Source organism: Trichechus manatus, unplaced genomic scaffold, assembly GCF_000243295.1.
Source record: "Trichechus manatus latirostris isolate Lorelei unplaced genomic scaffold, TriManLat1.0 scaffold00088, whole genome shotgun sequence".
Lineage (NCBI taxonomy): Eukaryota > Metazoa > Chordata > Mammalia > Sirenia > Trichechidae > Trichechus > Trichechus manatus.
The window spans coordinates 3,580,863-3,600,148 of record NW_004444024.1 but is presented as its reverse complement, the minus strand read 5'-3'; the positions used below and the strand labels follow the sequence as shown (position 1 = coordinate 3,600,148).

Here is a 19,286-nt window from a genome sequence, read left to right as displayed (position 1 = left end):
CTCTGGGCTTTAGTTTTCTTGTCTCTACAATGTGCCCATATCATATTCTATGAACTGCCCCTTCTAAAGATCACATGTCATGAAAGACCAGAGCAGAGCTGGGAATCCTCAGAGGCCACACAGCCCTGCCCTCTTTTACCAAGGTGGGAGCACAGAGGCTCAGAGACCTGCCCTCACCACAGATCAGTGCTGCAGGCAAGACAGGGCCCCAGTCCTCAGCTTCTTGGGCCTTGCTCTTCCCTCTGCTCCAGGGAGGACTGGTATGAAGCTCCTCTCCCTCCAACACACTCTCCTGGGTGTAGCTGGAGGGTCAGAAATAAGTCTTTATTATGTCAACTTAAAAGTCCTATGCCATCCCACCCTCACCTTCACATCTGTGCAGCGGGCCAGCTCCCTGTCCACAAGAGGCTTGGCTGGCCTTTTCCCACCCCTGCTCTGGCCTCCAGCCCACCATATCATGTCAGCAATGCCTGGCGCAGCATTTGCTTCTTCTGGGGTGTGAGGCGGGTGGGGAACTGGATGTCGAAGAAGATGAAGAGGTCCCCCTTCTTGGTGGGATCCTCAGGCAATGGCATCCCCTCACCTGGCACCTTCTTGAAGTACTTGGGGCTGAGACAAGGGAGGATAAAAGAAGGGAGATCAGAGGGCACCCTAGAGCAGAACCTCAACAGGTCCCATGCCATCCCTAGTCACCTAACATCAGGAATGGGGCAATCACTACAGCTTCCACCATGGAATGCCTCTTAGCCAGATCCAGTGGGAGGGGAGAGAAGAGCTGCCTTGTCCCAGACAGCCTGGTCCCTGGCCCCATTTACACCAAGTTTGATAGAGGGTCCCAGGAAGTTTGTTTTACATACGGGAACAGGGTAGGGAAGGAAGGTGGGCAGACCCTGGATTGGGGTGAGGAATGCTGGGCTGGTGAGCAAAGCTTCCCATGTAGAGGGCCTTTATTGGAAAAGGGACACAACTCAGAACTTAATGAGAGTTTCTGGAGGATGTTGCAGCAGGGACTGCCCAACACTGGAGGCCTCTGGCCTCTACAGTAGCTTTGTGCAAATTAGAGGAAGGCATACCTTTAGCCAGGTAAATGTAGCCCACAGCTTGGCCGGGGAGTGGGGTGTGGGCTGGATTTTGGCCCTCTCTTGCCTCCTCATCTGGGCACCCTGATGCTGGGCACAACCTGTACAACCATACCATACCAGGCAGACCTGCCTGACACTACTCCCAAGGCCCAGCCAGACCTTCCCTTGCCTACTGGGGCACAAAGCAGACGGACTCACTGGATGATGTCATTGATGGGGATGTTGAGCAGACGGTCATCCAAGGTCTTCACTTCCACAGTGCAGCAGGTAAGAGCCTGGGGGAGGGTTGAGGCCAAAAGTGGGGGGAGGGGGGTCATTATGGCCATTCTTTTTAGAGAGTAGTTTATGAGCCTATTCAGTGCCATGTCCTGAGCTGGGCACCTGGGAGAAAAATGCTCTTCAAGGACCGACAGGTGAGTGACCCAAGCAATTGCCTGCCCTTAAGGAGTTTACCGTCTGGTAGGTAAGACTAATGTTGATATAGCTTAAGTGTTATGACAGAGGGAAGTAAGGGGATCTTTGGGAGCCAAAGAGAAGCCCCCAAACCAATCTAGGGGGCAGGGAGGCTGTACAGAGGCAGTAACAGTTGATGAGGGCCTTAAAGGGTAAGGAGGACCTTGCCAGTTAGACAGGGTGGGTAGACAGCATCGCAACAGTCCAGTCTGGTTGTGCATGGGGTAGCCACAGGTCAGGCAGGGGCTGACTGCACGCAGTTAACAGTGATTGAATGTAGGTGGGGTGGGGAAGGGGAGACAAAGTCTAGGCTGGTGACTGGGTTGGGAGGCTGTGGAGAGGTCATTCACTCCCTGGACTGAAGGCAACCACAAAGATTCCGGTTTGGTTTGATTCTGATTCTGTGTGGCAGACTTAGCCGGTTCTGAAGGCCTGGGCCACACACTGGGGTGAGTAGAGGGGGAGGCCTGCCTGCCTGCCTTGGGGTCTCCCCTGGGACAGATGAGGCTAGCTATAATCCCTCCCTTCCCTGCTTCTCCACTTTGCCCACTTACCTTGCCCAAGGGGATGGGGTTCACAAAGAAGAGGTTGTCGTTCTCCCTGCGGAAACGAGGGTGAAGCTTCTCCTTTACAATGAAGATGATGTCGGCTGGGATGATGTTGGGGCCCTGGGCAGGGGAGGCCAAGGGGTGACATGGACTAATTGGCTGTGTGACCTTTGCCAAGTTCCTGCCCCTATTGGTTTCCATGTCTTCATCTGTACAATGGGGAGATTGGGCCAGGTGCTCTGAAAGGGACTTTTCAACTCAGCCTCCTTAGACCCTGCCCTGAGAAGCCAACCTGATGGCTTCCCCCAATGTTGCTTCTCCTCTACTGAGCATGCCCAAAATAGATGCACTCAGCTGGAGGGCCGAGAGGCTTCCTCAGTTGAGCCTCTTTCCTACCAATAACTCCATGAGTGACACCCCCCAGGCAAGCTTCATTAAGTCACTAAAACTCTGCTGGGTTCTCTTCTGGGTACTGGGGACAGAGGAATCAGACCGACCTCTAACCCCAAAAAGCTCCCGGTCTGGTGGAAAAACCACACTCATGGACTCCTCTGCATGCTTCAGGCTGTGATAAAGGGACGCCCAGAGGCTCAGGAGATCTGGGAAGGCTGTCCAAAGGCAGTAACATTGGAGCTGGGACTTGAAAGATGTTTTTGGAAGTAGACGTTTTCTAAGTGAAAAGGGAGGCAGGAAGTGTGGGCAGAGGAATTACTCTGCCACTCTCCTCAGGACTTAAGGACTCAGCATTCCTTGGACAATCATTTCACATTTTTTTATTTAATTTTAAATTATTATTAATAAATGGTTTTTGAGTACCTCTTATGGTTGGGCTTTAATTAGAGAAGCACTAAAAAACATCAGGAAGAGCACTGGAGTTAGGACTGGGTTATCCCTTCAGCTTTTTCACTCTTGCTCCGGGTGAGTTCCTTTCCTCTCTGGGCCTCAGTTTCCCACTCTGTAAAATGGGGGTAATTCCTGGGCTGCCCATTCACAAAGGCATTGTGAGACTCTGCCCTTGGAAAAGACATTAAGGATCATCTCACCCACTCTGCAGACTGGTCTCCCTATAAGCCCAGGGCTCACAGGTCGGGAGATGCACCACCTCCTTGCACCTCAGTCTCCCCACCACCTGAGCCCAGGTGACTGACTTAAGGGTGGGGGCTGGGACACTGGCCTCTCTTCCCCCTCACCTGGTCCCCTTCCTTCTCAAAGGTGATGCGTGTGCCCTGCCTCCAGCCAGGCTTCACATCAATTGTCAGGATCTTGTCCTTGATGGTGGAGGAGTACCCGTCGGGATTCAGCACCTGCAGCGAGGAAGTACGGGGACAGGGGGTTTGATTGGATTTCCATGAACAGAGGCAACTATTTGGCCTTTGTACACATGAAGGAGGCTCTCTGGGATTTGTGTTCAGGCTCAATATCCTAGTAATGAGCCATCTCCACTCCCACTCCCTTGCCATTAGAACCAAGAACTTATGATTCAGATGGCAGGGCATGTCGTGGGACTGGGACTGGAGCCTGAGATGCCAAGCAGCCCCCATGAGTTGATCAAGCCCACAACTCCAGCCCCAGAAATTATGTGACCACTAACAGATGCTCAGTAAAAATATACCCAGTTCTTCCCTCCCAACCCCAGAGGACCTGAACCTGAGCCTCCATACAGGTCTCTTAGCAAGTCCTAGCTGAGTGGGGAGGACAGAGGGCAAGAAATCTAATTTTGAAGGGAGAAAGACCATAGAATTCAACATATCTGAGCCTCACCCAGTGTATTCTCCATTATGTTGTCTATCCACTCACTAATCACATGCCCAGATGGGGACCATCTGTGGCAAGCATGGCGACAGTTGGCATCTCCTCTGGGCAAAGATGAGAGGGCCTTGTTCTTGTGCCTGGCACAGGGCTGGGCCATGGAATAGGGCCAAGCCAAGGACTGGACCCTTAGTCACTAGGGGCCTTCCTCCAACCAGTAACCTCAGTGGCTGTCTCCCAGCCCACCCACCAGGCCCACACTGCTCCCTCTTACCCCTGAGGTCTATACCCTGCTGAAATCCTGGAGGTATGGTCTGGGAATGCCAAGAGGGCAGGATTCACAGGAGACTCCTTCCCTTCAGAACCCTCCCACCTCCCACAGGGATGAGGCTGAACTGAGAGAGAGGAAAGGAAAGATACCATCCCAGTTAGGAAAACTGCAAAGGGAACTCCTGCAGTAGGAAAAAGCCAGACTAATATCTTCAATTGTCCCTTCCAAACTTTAGATCTAAGTTTTCATGATTCCATCAGAGACCATGTCTAAGTTCTCCAGTTAGGGGCCAGGAAGGAGGTGACTGGTAGGGTTGGATGGGGTAAATGGTGGTTTCCAGTAGGAGCAAGCCAAGTACTCACCCTTCTGGAGATCTTAATTTTCTTGGTGCAGCCAAAGAACAAGTCTTCCAGGGACAGGTAGAGGTCTCGTTCAATTGAGGGATCCTGCTTTTTGACCCCTCGGCCCCGGAGCCCCCCAAAGTTCAAATCCACCTCACTTCCTTCTTCATCAAAAAACTCTGTAGGAGATGGGGAGAGAAGAGGAATAGAATTGTGTCCAGAGACTCAGATTCACAAGTCACTCCCTACCTCTTCGGTGCCCCAAGTGTGATACCCAACATCCCATTCCTACCTCTCAGGCTCAGGCTGTTTGGCTGGGTCAGGAAGCTGCCTTCAGCTGCAGAGCCAGTGATGAGCATCCCTTGCCGCTCCTCACTGCTTCATCCTCCACTTTGGGCATCCTCCCACTTCCCTGCTCCCCTCTCCTTCCCCTTCAGTCTCTGTTGCCTCAGAAAAGAGAGGAGTGCCCGCTGGTGGTAGTGTCAGATATTACTCTGGCGGCGCTGTTAGCTTGGGGAGAGGGGAGGCACAGCACACCAGTCCTCCAACTCCTCACTGGCCAGCCCAGCCCAAGACCACTAGAGACCCCAGATTCACGTTTCTATAAAGTCAGTAGCTGAGACTAGGGGGAGGGGCATGGTGGTCAATAACAAATTTGAGAGGTCACCAGCATATCCCCAAACTCCTCTTTCCTCAACTTTTTTTTTTTGCCCCTGCCCAGTTCTACACCCATAATCCTACACTATCTTGCTAGATGTGAAAGTCCTTTGTAAACTGTAAAGTCAGGGTACCTGTTATGATTAAGATTTGCTGTCCTCTGTCTCTCATGGTTAATGCAATGGAATGAACTTCACAGGCCAGGATGGTGAGATGACCTTAGGCTGAGGAAGGTGAGGGGGCTTCATATTCAGTCTCTCTAAGGTGTGATGGGTAATGGGGAGGCCTGTGAATTACCTGGTCTCCTCTTGCTTTCCTGTGTTCATTTGTTCACCCACAACCTATGGTATGTCAGGTAGGAGATACACCAATTGCCAGGACACAGGAAGTCCTAGCTTAACCCTGCAGGGAGATGGGACACAAGAATCCCTGGAGTGAAGCACTGTAGCAAGATAACTCCTGGACACTGCCTATGGGATCTTGCAGAGTCCGAGCCTGACCTTCCCTAATGAGCCCCTGTAAGCTCTGGCTTTGACCTCTGAACAGCCTCTTTCCACGCACCTGTCCCTGGGAGATGCAAGCCTATTGCATGGCATTCTTTTCTGACTGCAAAGCCCATTTTCATAAGCATTATGTCATTTGATAATGACCTGTGAGGCAAGGATTATTACACCCATTTCACAATGAGGAAACTGAGATTTCAGAAAGGTGAAGAGATTTGCCTGAATTACATGGTTGATAAGTGGCAGAGCATGGGTTTGAGGCAGACCCTCTGACTCCAAGGCCCTTGCTTTTTCCAGTCTCACCTGGAGTTTATAAACTCAGCTTCCTTGCAGACATATGAAGGCAATGCAGAGTGGGAGGGAGGCTGAGGTGAAGGGGGCAGTGGGCTGCAGCCCATTATCTTATTAATATGGTGAAGAGAGAGAATTTTTGGAATGCAAAAAATCTGTAGTATGGCCAAGGAGAAGAAGATGTGTATGGGGGGGGGGGAGGTGACAGGCAATGAAAATCTGTACTCCCTGAGCTGCATAACTGGAGCCAGGAAGATAGGGTTGAAGGTTAACTGTCTTTGCAAGACAATTGAGAGTCTCAGAAATCAACTCTGTCCGTCTGTTTGGGATCATGCACCCATCTATCCACTTACCCATCCACCCATCCATCTTTTCCTTCCAGACATCCATCCTTCCTTTCATCCTATCTATCCACCCATCCATCCACCAATTCACTCACTCTTCTCAGATCCTAGGCTGGGGTTTGGATACTCAGAGATCAATCAGTCCTAGGCCCTGCCCTGGGGAGTTCATAGTCTGATAGGAAGACAAGCGTATTAGGAAATCCAACTATAAGTAGCATGAGAACTGTTTCAACAGAAAAAGAGCAAAGGGCATCTTTGCTGTATAATATTAGCAAAGAACTGGAAAAAGAAAACTAAATATTCATCAACGAGAGAGTGATTCAAATTAATAAATTATAAAACATCCAATGGTAGATGCGGTGAACTGGCACTCAGCATCCATTCCATCCTCCTACTTGTACATTTCCTACTGTAGAATCTGGATAGCTGAAAAAGAACATTGGGCAGACTCTCTTGCAGCTAGGTTCTGAATCTGCACTCTGTTAATTAGGTAAACTCTGAGATATTCGGAAGGCAGAGAGAGGGAGGGCAGGCATCTTTCTGTGGCTTTGGCTGGTGCTGGTTAGCACTGTCATGAAGATATTGGATTTTTCTGCAGCAACATTCAGTGTCCACCCACTAGCTTCATGCCTGTCAAGAGGCAAGCAGGGCAGCAATGGCAGCAAATTCCTTAAGCTATGATTGCAGCTACATTGGTGTGTTCTGGAGCACAATAGCGGTGTTCCCCTGATTCCCCTCCTCATGACTGGCAGATAGCAGCTCTCCTTATGGGCCAGTTTAGAGGTGTTGTTCTAGGAGGAATTCCTGGAGGGCCTGTCTATAGTCCTCTCATCCAGACCTTCCTATGACTTTTTTTTTTTTTCTCCCAATGATTTAAGCACCTAATTCCCTGTATTACACACACCCCTTTTCTGCTTAACGTGGCTATCATGGTGTCTGTTTCTACAACTGATCTCTGACTAATACACATTTGTAGAATGAAACCTTATTCAATCATTAAAATGAACAAAGTACACCAAAGAAGACATTCAGGTGGCTAACAGATACATGAGAAAATGCTCATGATCATTACCCATTAGAGAAATGCAAATCAAAACTACAGTGAGCTACCATCTCTCCCCAACAAGGCTAGCATTAATCCAAAAAACAAAATAATATTGGAGAGGTTGTGGAGAGACTGGAACACTTACACACTGCTGGTGGGCATGTAAAATGGTACAACCACTTTGGAAATTGATTTAGCACTTCCTTAAAAAGCTAGAAATAGAAGTACCATATGATCCAGCAATCCCACTCCTTGGAATATATCCTAGAGAAAAAAGAGCCATCACACGAATAGATATATGCACACCTATGTTCATTGCAGCGCTGTTCAGGATAGCAGAAAGATGGAAACAACCTAGGTGCCCATCAGCGGATGAATGGATAAACAAATTATGGTATATTCACACAATGGAATGCTACACAATGATAAAGAAGAACAGTGAACCCGTGAAACATAATGTGGATGAATCTGGAAAGCATTATGCTGAGTGAAATTAGTCAGTCACAGAAGGACAAATATTGTATGAGACCACTATTATAAGAACTCAAGAAAAGGTTTAAAGACAGAAGAAAACATTCTTTGATGGTTATGAGGGTGGGGAGGGAGGGTGAGGGTATTCACTAACTAGATAGTAGACAAGAATTAGGTGAAGGGAAGGACAACATACAATACAGGAGAAGTCAGCACAACTGGACTAAACCAAAAGCTAAGAAGTTTCCTGAATACAACCAAACACTTCAAGGGACAGAGTAGCAGGGACAGGGGACTGGGGACCATGATTTCAGGGGACTGCTAGGTCAATTGGCATAACAAAGTTTATTAAGAAAATGTTCTGCATCCCATTTTGGTGAGTGGCATCTGAGGTCTTAAAAGCTAGCAAGAGGCCATCTAAGATGCATCAATTGGTCCCAACCCACCTGGAGCAAAGAAAAAGAAGAACACCAAAGACACAAGGAAAATATTAGCCCAAGAGACAGAAAGAGCCACATAAACCAGATACTCCATCAGAACTAAAAATGGTGCCCAGCTACCACCAATGACCAACCTGACAGGGAACACAACAGAGAGTCCCTGACAGAGCAGGAGAAAAGTGGGGTGCAGAACTCAAATTCTAATAAAAAGACCAGACTTAATGGTCTGACTGAGACTGGAGGGACCCCAGAAGACATGGCCCCCAGATTCTCTGTTAGCCCAAAACTAAAACCATTCCTGAAGCCAACTCTTCAGACAAAGATTAGACTGGACTATAAAACATAAAATGATACTCGTGAAGAGTGTGCTTCTTAGCTCAAGTAGATTCATGAGACTAAATGGGCAGCTCTTGTCCGGAGGTGAGATGAGAAGGCAGAAAGGGACAGGAGTGGGTTGAATGGACACAGGAAATCCAGGGTGGAAAGGAGGAGTGTGCTGTCATATTGTAGGGAGAGCAACTAGGGTCACATAACAATGTGAGTATAAGTTTTTGTATGAGAAACTAACTTGAACTGTAAACTTTCACTTAAAGCACAATAAAAAAAGTAAAGTAGGTCTATATATAATAAATAATAAAATAATATTCCAAGATCTACTGTTACACGAAAAAATCTGTGCAATATTCTGTAAAATGTGGTCCCATTTTCTTAAAAAAATTAAGACATATAAAAATACATATATGCTTATAAATGCATAGAAAATTTCTAGAAGGATACATCAACTGTTAACAATGAGTAGCTGCTTCTAGGGAGGTAAATGGGGGGCTGCAATTTATTTCTTTTTCAATAAATTCTGTTTTAATTTTTTATTATTTCCTTCCTTCCTTCCTCCCTCTCTTCTTCCCTCCCTCCCTCCCTTCCTTCCTGTCTTGAAAAAAAAAAAGCAAAAAACCCTACTCAAAGAAAAACATCTTTTAGAGGTAGTTCCTTTCCTAGTAAGGCGACAGGGTGAGTAGGACCTCTTACCACTGAAAGGGTTGTCTCCCCCGAAGAATTCATGGAAAACTTTTTCAGGGTTGCCGTGGAAGACGTAACCAGTTGTCCACGGGATCTGTGATCCAAACTCCAGAGGGATTCCGCCCTTCAGGCCCTCCTCTCCAAACTTGTCATAGATGCCTCTCTTCACAGCTGTGGATATATGTCACCTTGAGGAGGGTCCAGCTTGGGGTGCTGGGATAGATGGAGGGGCTGGGAAGACCAAGGTTATGGACAAGGGCAAAAATAGCTTTATTTCCAAAATACTTGCTTTCTGGGAATCTTTGGAATGAGACCCTAGAAGTTAGAAGTTTAATTTCATCCCAGGTGGACCTAGGTATGTCCTCCATAGCCCAAAAGAGGGTGGGAAAGACTTGACTTGCTGGGGATGGGGTAGCAGATTAGAGATGACAGACTGAAAGTCAGGCTACAGTACTGGGATTTGGCTGAACTCAAGCCAGCATAGCTACTTTATTATCTAGGATAAACAGCATCCTAGAATCTTGGAATCTAACTATTGTAGAGCCTCCAGAGTCTCGAGCCTTGAAATCCTAGAGTCTAAGGACTCTGAAGTCTTGAAAATTCAGGGCTGGAGAGATCTTGCTGATCTAGCCATTCTTCTACACAGTATCCATGAGTACAGTCTCCGGAACAAGCCCTTAGAGAAACCCACATGGGCATCACCCTGTGTTGGGGCAGGGGAATCACCCTTTCCTCACTCTTCTGGTTTCCACAGGAGAGACATTTCCTAATTACTCCTGGTCTCTCTCTGCCCCTTTACTCATTTTGTCCTTGACGAGGTGGAGACTTAGCTACTTGGTAAATTTGGGGAGAATAACTGGGCATGCTTGCCTCAACTTCAGCCTCCTTCACCTTGGCAGCAGGCATCTCACTCTGCTCCTCCAGGGGAAAGCTCTGTCCCTGCAGGGAATGGGTGTGATGTGGTGTATGTAGGGGAGCAATGCCCCCTCCAAGTCTTGCACTGCCGTGACTGGGGAGTAAATCAGCCTGATCCTGGGGCGTCCATGTACTGCCATGTCCTCCGCCTTAACTTGTGTTTACTGCTAAAGGCAATTCTTTATCCTGTTTTCTTTCTCAGTGTGTTTAGATTCTGGGCAGGGAAGAGGAATGCTTACTCTCTGTTGGGCCCTCTTAGAAAAACCAACACTTCAGAAACTTAAGGAATGATCTTAATTGAGAGGTGGGTGACAGAAGGTCTCCTGGAGTGACTCCTCCACCCTCAGCCCCCCAGTCACTCACGGTCACTCAGCACATCGTAGGCCTCTGCTATTTGCCTGAATATCTCCGCTGAAGCTGGCTCAACTGACCTCAGGGGGTGGTTCTGAAGAGCAAGTTTCCGGTACCTAGAAGGAGGAGGAATAATACAAGTCATAACAGTTGACCTGTTTTTAAGGGGTGGACCATGGTTCAGATCTGGCTGTGCTGTCTACATTAGTGGACCCCCTGAGCTTTGACGTTCCCAGGTGCAAATCAGGGATGACAACCCTGACCTCACAGGCTGTGATGGCTATGGAGGTGCAATGTTCAGATCTTGAAGAGAACCTGACGTGGGGAGCGTAGTTGAATGACAGCCCAGCTGCAGCCACTCTGGGCATCTGTGCTAAGGCTCTACTTCCCCCAAGCTGCTCCCAATCAATGACTAAGCATGGTAGGAATATTAGGACTGGCCCATTACTATGGGACAAAGGACTCCTCCAACAAGCAACCTCTGCTTGAGGACTCTCCGCAAGCCTGGCTTGAGATTTTCCCAGAACCACGCTGCAGCAATTCCTGCCCCATCTTTCCTTCCCTATCTCTCTTCATAGGTGTCAGACCTACACTGTGGTCTGAAGCACTCCCTGCATACCCTGTTCCCTCTCCCTGCCCCTTCACAGGTGTTTCGCCCAATCCAATTCTTGCACATCTAATCCTATTGTGGTGTCTGCTTCTCAGAGGACCCGAACTGACAGACTTCTTGGGAGGATTAGATCAAATAAGGTGTACAAAGGGCCTGGTACAAAGAGGCACTCAGTGAATGTTAGGTCCTTTTGCCTTGTCTTCCGGCTCTAGCTCATTCTTTTTTTCACTTCTATATCTGTCCGCTCCCACCACTCAGTGCAGCAACGCCTGCAGCATCTGATATCTGTATCATCAGTGTCCCAGGAAGAAAGATAGCATGGATTTAGTAATTCTGGGTAATACTGGGCCATTCACCAATGTGTGGGTAGGGCGGAAGGAAACCACAAATGATAGTGTAATACCCTGAAGCTGTAGCACTGAGGAACCCCTACTGCTCCTGAACCTATAGGCGTGAGGGGAGGGAGTGTTACTGAAACCCAGGAAAGAGTGTATGGACAGGCACTTTGGGAGGAGCTGTGATCTTCAGTTAAGGGACACAACCAACCCAAAGATACACCACAGGAAGAGAGCTGGGAATAAATTCCCCAGCCCCACTCTCCTCCTTCCCTCCAGTCTCCTGCCCTGAGCTCCCCTTTAGCAGGATGCATCAGGAAGCCAGAGGTCTAGGACATCTATTGACAGAAGCAAACTGCCACATCTTTCTTCCAAGGAGCAGCTAGTGGGTTCAAACCATCGACCTTTCGGTTAGCAGCTGAGCACTTAACCACTGCACCAATGGGGCTCCTCCGTAAAGATTACAGCCTAGAAAACCCTACGGGGCAGTCCTACTCTGTCATATAGGGTTGTTATGAGTCAGAACTAACTCAACGGCACACAACAACAAATTTCCAGTGATCAAGCTTACCTTCCTGCAGGACAGCTGCCCTCCCTTCTGGTGACCTTTTCCTAGATGGGTCCCAATGGCCAATAAAATGCCCTGAACAGTGAGTGGCATCATACATTGTCCTGAACTGTTCTCTAATTGTTTTATGAGTTTGTCATTTCTTCAAACACATTGTAGACTCTCTTCATTTTCCCCACTTAGATTCCCCATAGGACCTGGCTCAGGGCTGAGCCTATGGTAGGCAATTATAGTAGGTATGGTGTCTGACTACTGGCTCTGCCATCTGCTAGGTGAGTGGCCTTGGGACAATAATGGCGTCTACCTCTCTGGATTGTTGTGAGGATTAGAAGAAATAATGATCGAAGGTGCTCAGAACAACACCTACACATTCAATATATGTAGCTATGAGTTGGAATTGACTCTACGGCAACGGGTTCATCTTTACAGAAGCAGACTGCCACAGCTTTCTTTCGCAGAGTTGCTAGTGGGTTTGAACTGCCGACCTTTTGGTTAGCAGTGGAGCGTTTAACCACTGCGCCACCAGGGCTCCCGCAGTGTAAATACCCCAGAATTTTGGAGCCCTGGTGGCACAGTGGTTAAGAGCTCAGCTGCTAACCAAAAGGTCTGTGGTTCAAATCCACCAGCTGTTCCTTGGAAACCCTATGGGGCAGGCAGTTCTACTCTGTCCTACAGGGTCACTATGAGTCGGAATCCACTCGATGGCAATGGGTTTTATCACTACCCAAACTCGACTGATTGAGTTATCCCAGATTCCTTCCTTTTTCATTACCCTTCAATGATCCAATTAATTGCCAAGTCTATTCTCCCTCCTCTCTTCACCCTATTGTCCTACATCAAGCCTCACCTTTTGCCTGGATTACCAGGACAGCCTCCCAAGGGGTCCTTCTTCCTCTGATATAAGCTTCCACAACACTCTGCACTTCCCCTTTCCTAACACTCATCACAGTTGTGGTGACTTACTCAACAGCTGTACTCACCAAAAAAGTAAAGTTGCATGAGGTAAGGGACCACATCTGTCTGGTTCACAATTATATCTCTAGCTGCTAACACTGTGTCTAGCCATACGATAGGTGCTCAATAAATGTTTGTTTAAAAAAACAAATTTTCAGAAAAAACTTGCTGACTTCTGTCCTAGACTTTCTTAGGAATGGACTACAAAGTCCCCAAGACTTGATGGACATATTTAGAGATGCAGTTTATTCAATGCCCCAAGCCCATAGGATGGCAAGAATGAAATGTATCACACACCCATCTGGCCAATTCACTCCCTGCTCAAAATTCTTTAGTTCTCCAGAATATTGAGGATAAAGTTCAAATGTCTCTTTTGTCCTCATTTCATTGCCAGGAAAACTGAAGTACCCAGGAGAGAAGCCAGGGCATACAGGGTAAAGGTTGATGGCTTGAGAACAGATTGAGGAACTAAGGTGTCCAAATTTCCAGCCTGGACCCTGGCCCAGCCCAAAGCCAGTAAATAGATGTGCAAGAAGCAAGAGAAGGAACAAAGTTTGCCTTGCCTACCCTGAGCTATGCAGGAAAGCTCTGTAAGGAAGAGATGAGGGCAGGGCCTGCACGGGCACATCCCAAAGCCTGGCCGCCACCCCGACTTACGCCTTCTTGATCTGGGCATCTTCTGAATTTCGAGTGATCTGGAGCACGGTGTAATAATCTTGGCCCATGGCTGGCTGGCTGGCAGGCAGTAGATGAATAGTCCCTCAGACTCCAGCTGGGCTGTTAGTCTGCATTCCTTGGTTGCTGCTGACAACCACACTGGGGCACTCTGGGAGTTGTAGTCCTTCCTTCCTAGGCAACCCACCTTCTCTGCTCTGCCTCATAGACGAATGAATGAAAGGATGGGGAGAACCGGGGCTGACTTTGTGGTCCTGATAATGGTCACCCAACTCAGAAACCAGAGAGTCACAGAGCCCTGTTTTTATTTTCTTTTTGTTTTTAAGGAGAGCAGCCATTAGTTTTAATTGGAAGTTTTCAGAACAAATGCATTTGGCTGATTTTTAAAGTTATTTTATTTACTTTAGAATAATTTTAGATTTACAGAAAAGTTGCAAAGATAGTACAAAGAGTTCTCATATACCTCACACCCAGTTTCCCTATTATTAACATCTCATATTAGTATGGTAACTTTGTCACAATTAATGAATCAATATTGATATATTATTATTAACTAATATTTTATTCTGATTTCCTTCCTTTCTCTGTTCCCAAATCCTATCAGGATACCACATTACATTTACTGGTTATATCTCTTTAGGATCCTCTTGCTGGTGACAGTTTCTCAGATTTTCTTGTTTTTGATAACTTTTAACAGTGTGAGGAGTACTGGTCAGGTACTTTGCAGAATGTCTCTCGATTGGGATTTGTTTGATGTTTTTCTCGTGATTAGACTGGAGTTACGGGTTGTTGGGAGGAAGACCACGAAAGTAAATGGTCATTCTCATCATATCAGATCAAGGTATACACTATCAACATGACTTAACACAGTTTGTTTTTTTGTTTTTTGTTTTTTGGCATTTGATAACCTTTAATGGTGCAGACTGTTAAACTATACAACAGAGCATTCTAAATAGCAAATGAGGGGAAAATAGCATCTCGTTAAACTCAATATGAGAAGGACACTTTTCTTTTTTGTACTTTAGATGAAGGTTTACAAAGCAAAATAGCTTCGTATTAAACAGTTAGTACACATATTGTTTGGTGACATTTGTTGTCAACCCCAGGACATGTCAACACTCTCCCCTTCTCGACCTTGGGTTCCCCATTACCAGCTTTCCTGTCCCCTCCTGCCTTCTCGTCCTTGTCCCTGGGCTGATGTGCCCATTTAGTCTCTCATTTTGTTTTATGGGTCTGTCTAATCTTTGGCTAAAGGGTGAACCTCTGGAGTGACTTCATTACCGAGTTAAAAGGGTGCCCGGGGACCATACTCTTGGGGTTTCTCCAGTCTCTATCAGACCAATAAGTGTTTTTTTTTTTTGTGTGTGTGTGTGTGTGTGTGTGTGTGAGTTAGAATTTTGTTCATTTTTTTCCAGTACTGTCTAGGACCCTCTAATTTGATCCTTGTCAGAGCCGTCGGTAGCCGGGCACCATCTAGTTATGCTGGACTCAGTCTGGTGGAGGCTGTAGTACTTGTGATCCATTAGTCGTTTGGACTAATCCCTTGTGTCTCTGGTTTTCTTCATCCTCCCTTGCTCCAGATAGGGTGAGACCAATGGAATATCTTAGATGGCTGCTCACAAGCTTTTAAGACCCCAGACTGAACTCACCAAAGTAGAATGTAGAACATTTTCTTTATAAACTATGTTATGACAATTAAGCTAAATGTTCCCTGAGACCATGGTCCCCACAGCCCTCAGCCCAGTAATGGTCCCTCAGGGAGTCTGGATGTGTCTATGGAGCTTCCATGACCTTGCCTTGGACAAATTGTGCTGGTTTCCCCAGTATTGTGTGCTGTCTTACCCTTCACCAAAGTTACCGTTTATCTATTGTCTATTCAGTGTTTTTCCATCCCACCCCTCCCTGCCCCGTAACCATCAAAAATTGCTTCTTTTTGTGTGTAAACCTTTTCATGAGTTTTTATAATAGTGGTCTCATACAATATTTGTCCTTTTGTGATTAACTTATTTCACTCAGCATAATGCCCTCCAGATTCATCCATGTTGTGAGATGCTTCCCAGATTCATCATTCTTCTTTATTGTTGTGTAGTATTCCGTGTGTACCATAATTTGTTTATCCATTCATCTGTTGATGGGCATCTAGGTTGTTTCAATCTTTTTGCTATTGTGAACAATGCTGCAATGAACATGGGTGTGTATATATCTTATTTCTCTAGGATATATTCCTAGGAGTGGGACTGCTGGATCATATGGTATTTCTATTTCTAGCTTTCTAAGGAAGTGCCATATCATTTTCCAAAATGGTTGTACCATTTTGCATTCCCACCAGCAGTGTATAAGAGTGCCAATCTCCCCGAAACCTCTCCAACATTTGTTATTTTCTGTTTTTTGGATTTGTGCCAGTAATGCCAGGGTGAGATGGTAGCTCATTGTGGTTTTGATTTGCATTTCTCTAATGGCTAGTGATTGTAAGCGTTTCTTCATGTGTCTGTTAGCCGCTTGAATGTCTTCTTTGGTGAAGTGTCTGTTCATTTCCTTTGCCCGTTTTTAAATTGGATTATTTGTCTTTTTGTTGTAGAAGTGTTGGATTTTCCTGTAGATTTTAGAGATTAGACCTTTGTTGGAGTTGCCATAGCCAAAAATTTTTTCCCAGTCTGTAACTTCTCTTTCTACTCTTTTGGTGAAGTCTTTTGATGAGCATAAATGTTTAATTTTTAGAAGATCCCAGTTATCTAGCTTATCTTCTGGAGTTTTTGTGCTGTTAGTTACAGTTTGTATCCTTAATGCCGTGTATTCAGGCCTCTAGTGTTGATCCTATTTTTTCTTCTATGATCTTTATAGTTGTTGGTTTTATATTTAGGTCTTTGATCCATTTTGAATTAGTTTTTGTGTATAGTGTGAGGTATGGGTCCTGTTTCATTTTTTTGCAGATGGACATCCAGTTTTGCCAGCACCATTTGTTAAAAAGATTGTCTTTTCCACATTTGATGGATTTTGGACCCTCGTTGAAGATCAGGTGACTGTAGGAGGATGGATTTACATCTGGGTTCTCAATTCCGTTCCATTGGTCAATGTATCTGTTGTTGTAGCAGTACCAGGCTGTTTTGACTACTATAGCTGAATAGTAGGTTCTGAGGTCAGGTATGCAAGTCCTTCTACTTTCTTCTTCTTAATAGTGCTTTACTTATCTGGGCCCTCTTCCCTTTCCATATAAAATTAATGATTAGTTTTTCCATCTCATTAAAGAATGCTGTTGGTATTTGGATTGGGATTGCATTGTATTTGTAGACTGCTTTGGGTAGAATTGACATTTTTAGAACGTTGAGTCTACCTATCCATGAGCATGGTATGTTTTTCTATTTATGTAGTTCTCTTTTGGTTTCTTGCAGTAGTGTTTTGTAGTTTTCTTTGTATAGATCTTTTACATCCCTTGTTAGATTTATTCCTAAGTATTTTATTTTTTTATGGGCTATTATAAATGGTATTGTTTTCCTGATTTCCTTTTCATTGTTCTCCTGATGGGTGTATAGGAATCCAACTGATTTTTGTATGTTTACCTTACACCCTGCTACTCTGCTGAACCTATTAGTTCCAGAAGTTTTCTCATGGAGTCTTTTGGGTTTTCTATGTATAGTATCATATCATCTGCAAATAGGGACAGTTTTATTTCTTCGCTACCAATTTGGGTGCCTTTTATTTCCTTTTCTTGCCTTACTACTCTAGTTAGGACTTCCAGCACAATGTTAAATAGGAATGGTGATAAAGGGTATCCCTGTCTTGTTCCTGTTCTCAGGGGGAATGTTTTCAGCCTCTCTCCATTAAGAATGATGTTGGCTGTTGATTTTGCCATTTATTATGCTGAGGAATTTCCCTTCTATACCTGCTTTATTCAGTGCTTTTATCAGAAATGAGTGTTGGACTCTCAAATTTATTTTCTGTGTCAATTGAGATGATCATATGATTCTTTTATGTGGTGGATTACATTGGTTGATTTTCTAATGTTGAACCATCCTTGCATGCCTGGTATGAATTCCGCTTGGTTGTGGTGTATTATTTTTTTGATATGATGTTGAATTCTATTGGCTAGAATTTTGTTGAGAATTTTTGCATCTATATGCATGAGAGATATTGGTCTGTAATTTTCTTTTTTTGTGGTGTCTTTGCCTGGTTTTGGTATTAGGGTTGTGCCAGCTTTATAGCATGAATTTGAGTATCCCTTCCTTTTCTGTGTTCTGAAATAATTTGAGTAGTACTGCTGTAAGCTCTTCTCTGAATATTTGGTAGAAGTCTCCAGGGTTTTTTTTTAATTTTTTTAAATTATCTTTTCAATCTCTTCTCTCATTATGGGTCTGTTCAAATTTTCAACTTCAGTTTGTGTTAGTTTGGGTAGGTATTGTGTTTCTAGAAATTCGTCCATTTCCTCTAGGTTTTCAAATTTGTTGGAGTATAGTTTTTCATAGTACTCTGTTATGATCCTTTTTATTTCAATTGGGTCTGTTGTAATGTCCCCCATTTCATTTCTTATTTGGGTTATTTGCATCCTCTCCTGTTTTTCTTTTGTCAATTTGGCCGATGGTCTGTGATTTGTTGATCCTTTCAAAGAAGCAACTTTTGGTTTTGTTGATTCTTTCTATTGTTTTTCTATTCTCTATTTTATTTATTTCTGCTCTGATCTTCATTATTTCCTTCCTTCTGGTGGCTGTGGGCTTCTTTTGCTGTTCTCTTTCTATCTGTTGAAGTTGTGTAGCTTATGATTTGATTTTGTCCCTTTCTTATTCTTCTTTAAATTGTGCTTTAAGTGAAAGATTTTCTTCTTTTTTGATGTGTGCATCTACTGCTATAAATTGACCTCTGAGTACTGCCTTTGCTGTGTCCCAAAGGTTTTGGTATGATGTGTTTTCATTCTCATTTGATTTTAGGAATTTTTTTATTCCTTCTTTGATCTCTTCTATTACACAGTGGTTTTAAAGCATGGTGTTATTCAGTTTTCATGCATTTGATTTTTTTTCCTTGCTCTTCCTGTTGTTAATTTCTACTTTGATGGCGTTGTGATCAGAGAAGATACTTTGTATTATCTCAATGTTTTGGATTTTGTTGAGGGTTGCTCTGTGGCCTAAGATGTGGTCTATTTTGGAGAATGTTCCAAGTGCGTTAGGAAAGGAATGTGTACTTTGCAGCTGTTGGGTGGAGTGTTCTATTTATGTTTTTCAGGTTAAATTGGCTGAAAGATCTTCTGTATCTCTGCTGTTTCTTTCTAGATGTTCTGTCCTTTACTGAGAATGGTGTGTTGAAGTCTCCTACTATTATTGTGGAATTGTCAGTTTCTCTTTTCAGTGCTGTTACAGTTTATTTTATGTATTTTGGAGCCCTGTCATTGGGTGTGTAGATATTTATTATGGTTATGTCTTCATGACCGATTGTCCCTTTAATCATTATATAATGCCCTTCTTTGTCTTTTATGGTGGATTTTGTTTTAAAGTCTATGTTATCTGAGATTAGTATTGCCACTCCTGCTCTTTTTAGGTAGTTGTTTGCTTCATATATTTTTCCATCCTTTGATTTTTAATAAATTTATGTGTTTGTTTCTAAGACGTGTCTCTTGTAGACAGCATATTGATGGGTCCTGTTTTTTTATCCATTCTGTCACTCTCCACCTCTTTATGGGT

At 44.9% G+C, this 19,286-nt stretch overlaps 1 protein-coding gene across 1 annotated transcript; it reads right to left on the bottom strand.

Moving 5' to 3' along the window:
* Positions 1 to 410: 410 nt before the first annotated feature.
* Positions 411 to 14,724, bottom strand: DNAJB13 (DnaJ heat shock protein family (Hsp40) member B13). The gene is made up of 8 exons (XM_004381956.2): positions 13,603 to 14,724; positions 10,491 to 10,594; positions 9,222 to 9,383; positions 4,466 to 4,623; positions 3,274 to 3,387; positions 2,090 to 2,203; positions 1,281 to 1,357; positions 411 to 609 (listed from the first exon to the last, which is right to left on the bottom strand). The coding sequence occupies exons 1-8, from the start codon at positions 13,668 to 13,670 to the stop codon at positions 456 to 458; spliced, it is 951 nt and encodes a 316-aa protein (XP_004382013.1). The 5' UTR covers positions 13,671 to 14,724; the 3' UTR covers positions 411 to 455.
* Between the last annotated feature and the right edge of the window lie 4,562 nt (positions 14,725 to 19,286).

Excerpts from the sequence above, each read along its gene's own strand:
- DNAJB13 (XM_004381956.2), bottom strand. The coding sequence starts at position 13,670 with ATGGGCCAAGATTATTACACCGTGCTCCAGATCACTCGAAATTCAGAA. Across the intron at positions 3,388-4,465 it reads AAATTAAGATCTCCAGAAGG|GTGCTGAATCCCGACGGGTA; the intron begins GTGAGTACTTGG and ends TCCTCGCTGCAG. Across the intron at positions 1,358-2,089 it reads ACCCCATCCCCTTGGGCAAG|GCTCTTACCTGCTGCACTGT; the intron begins GTAAGTGGGCAA and ends ACCCTCCCCCAG.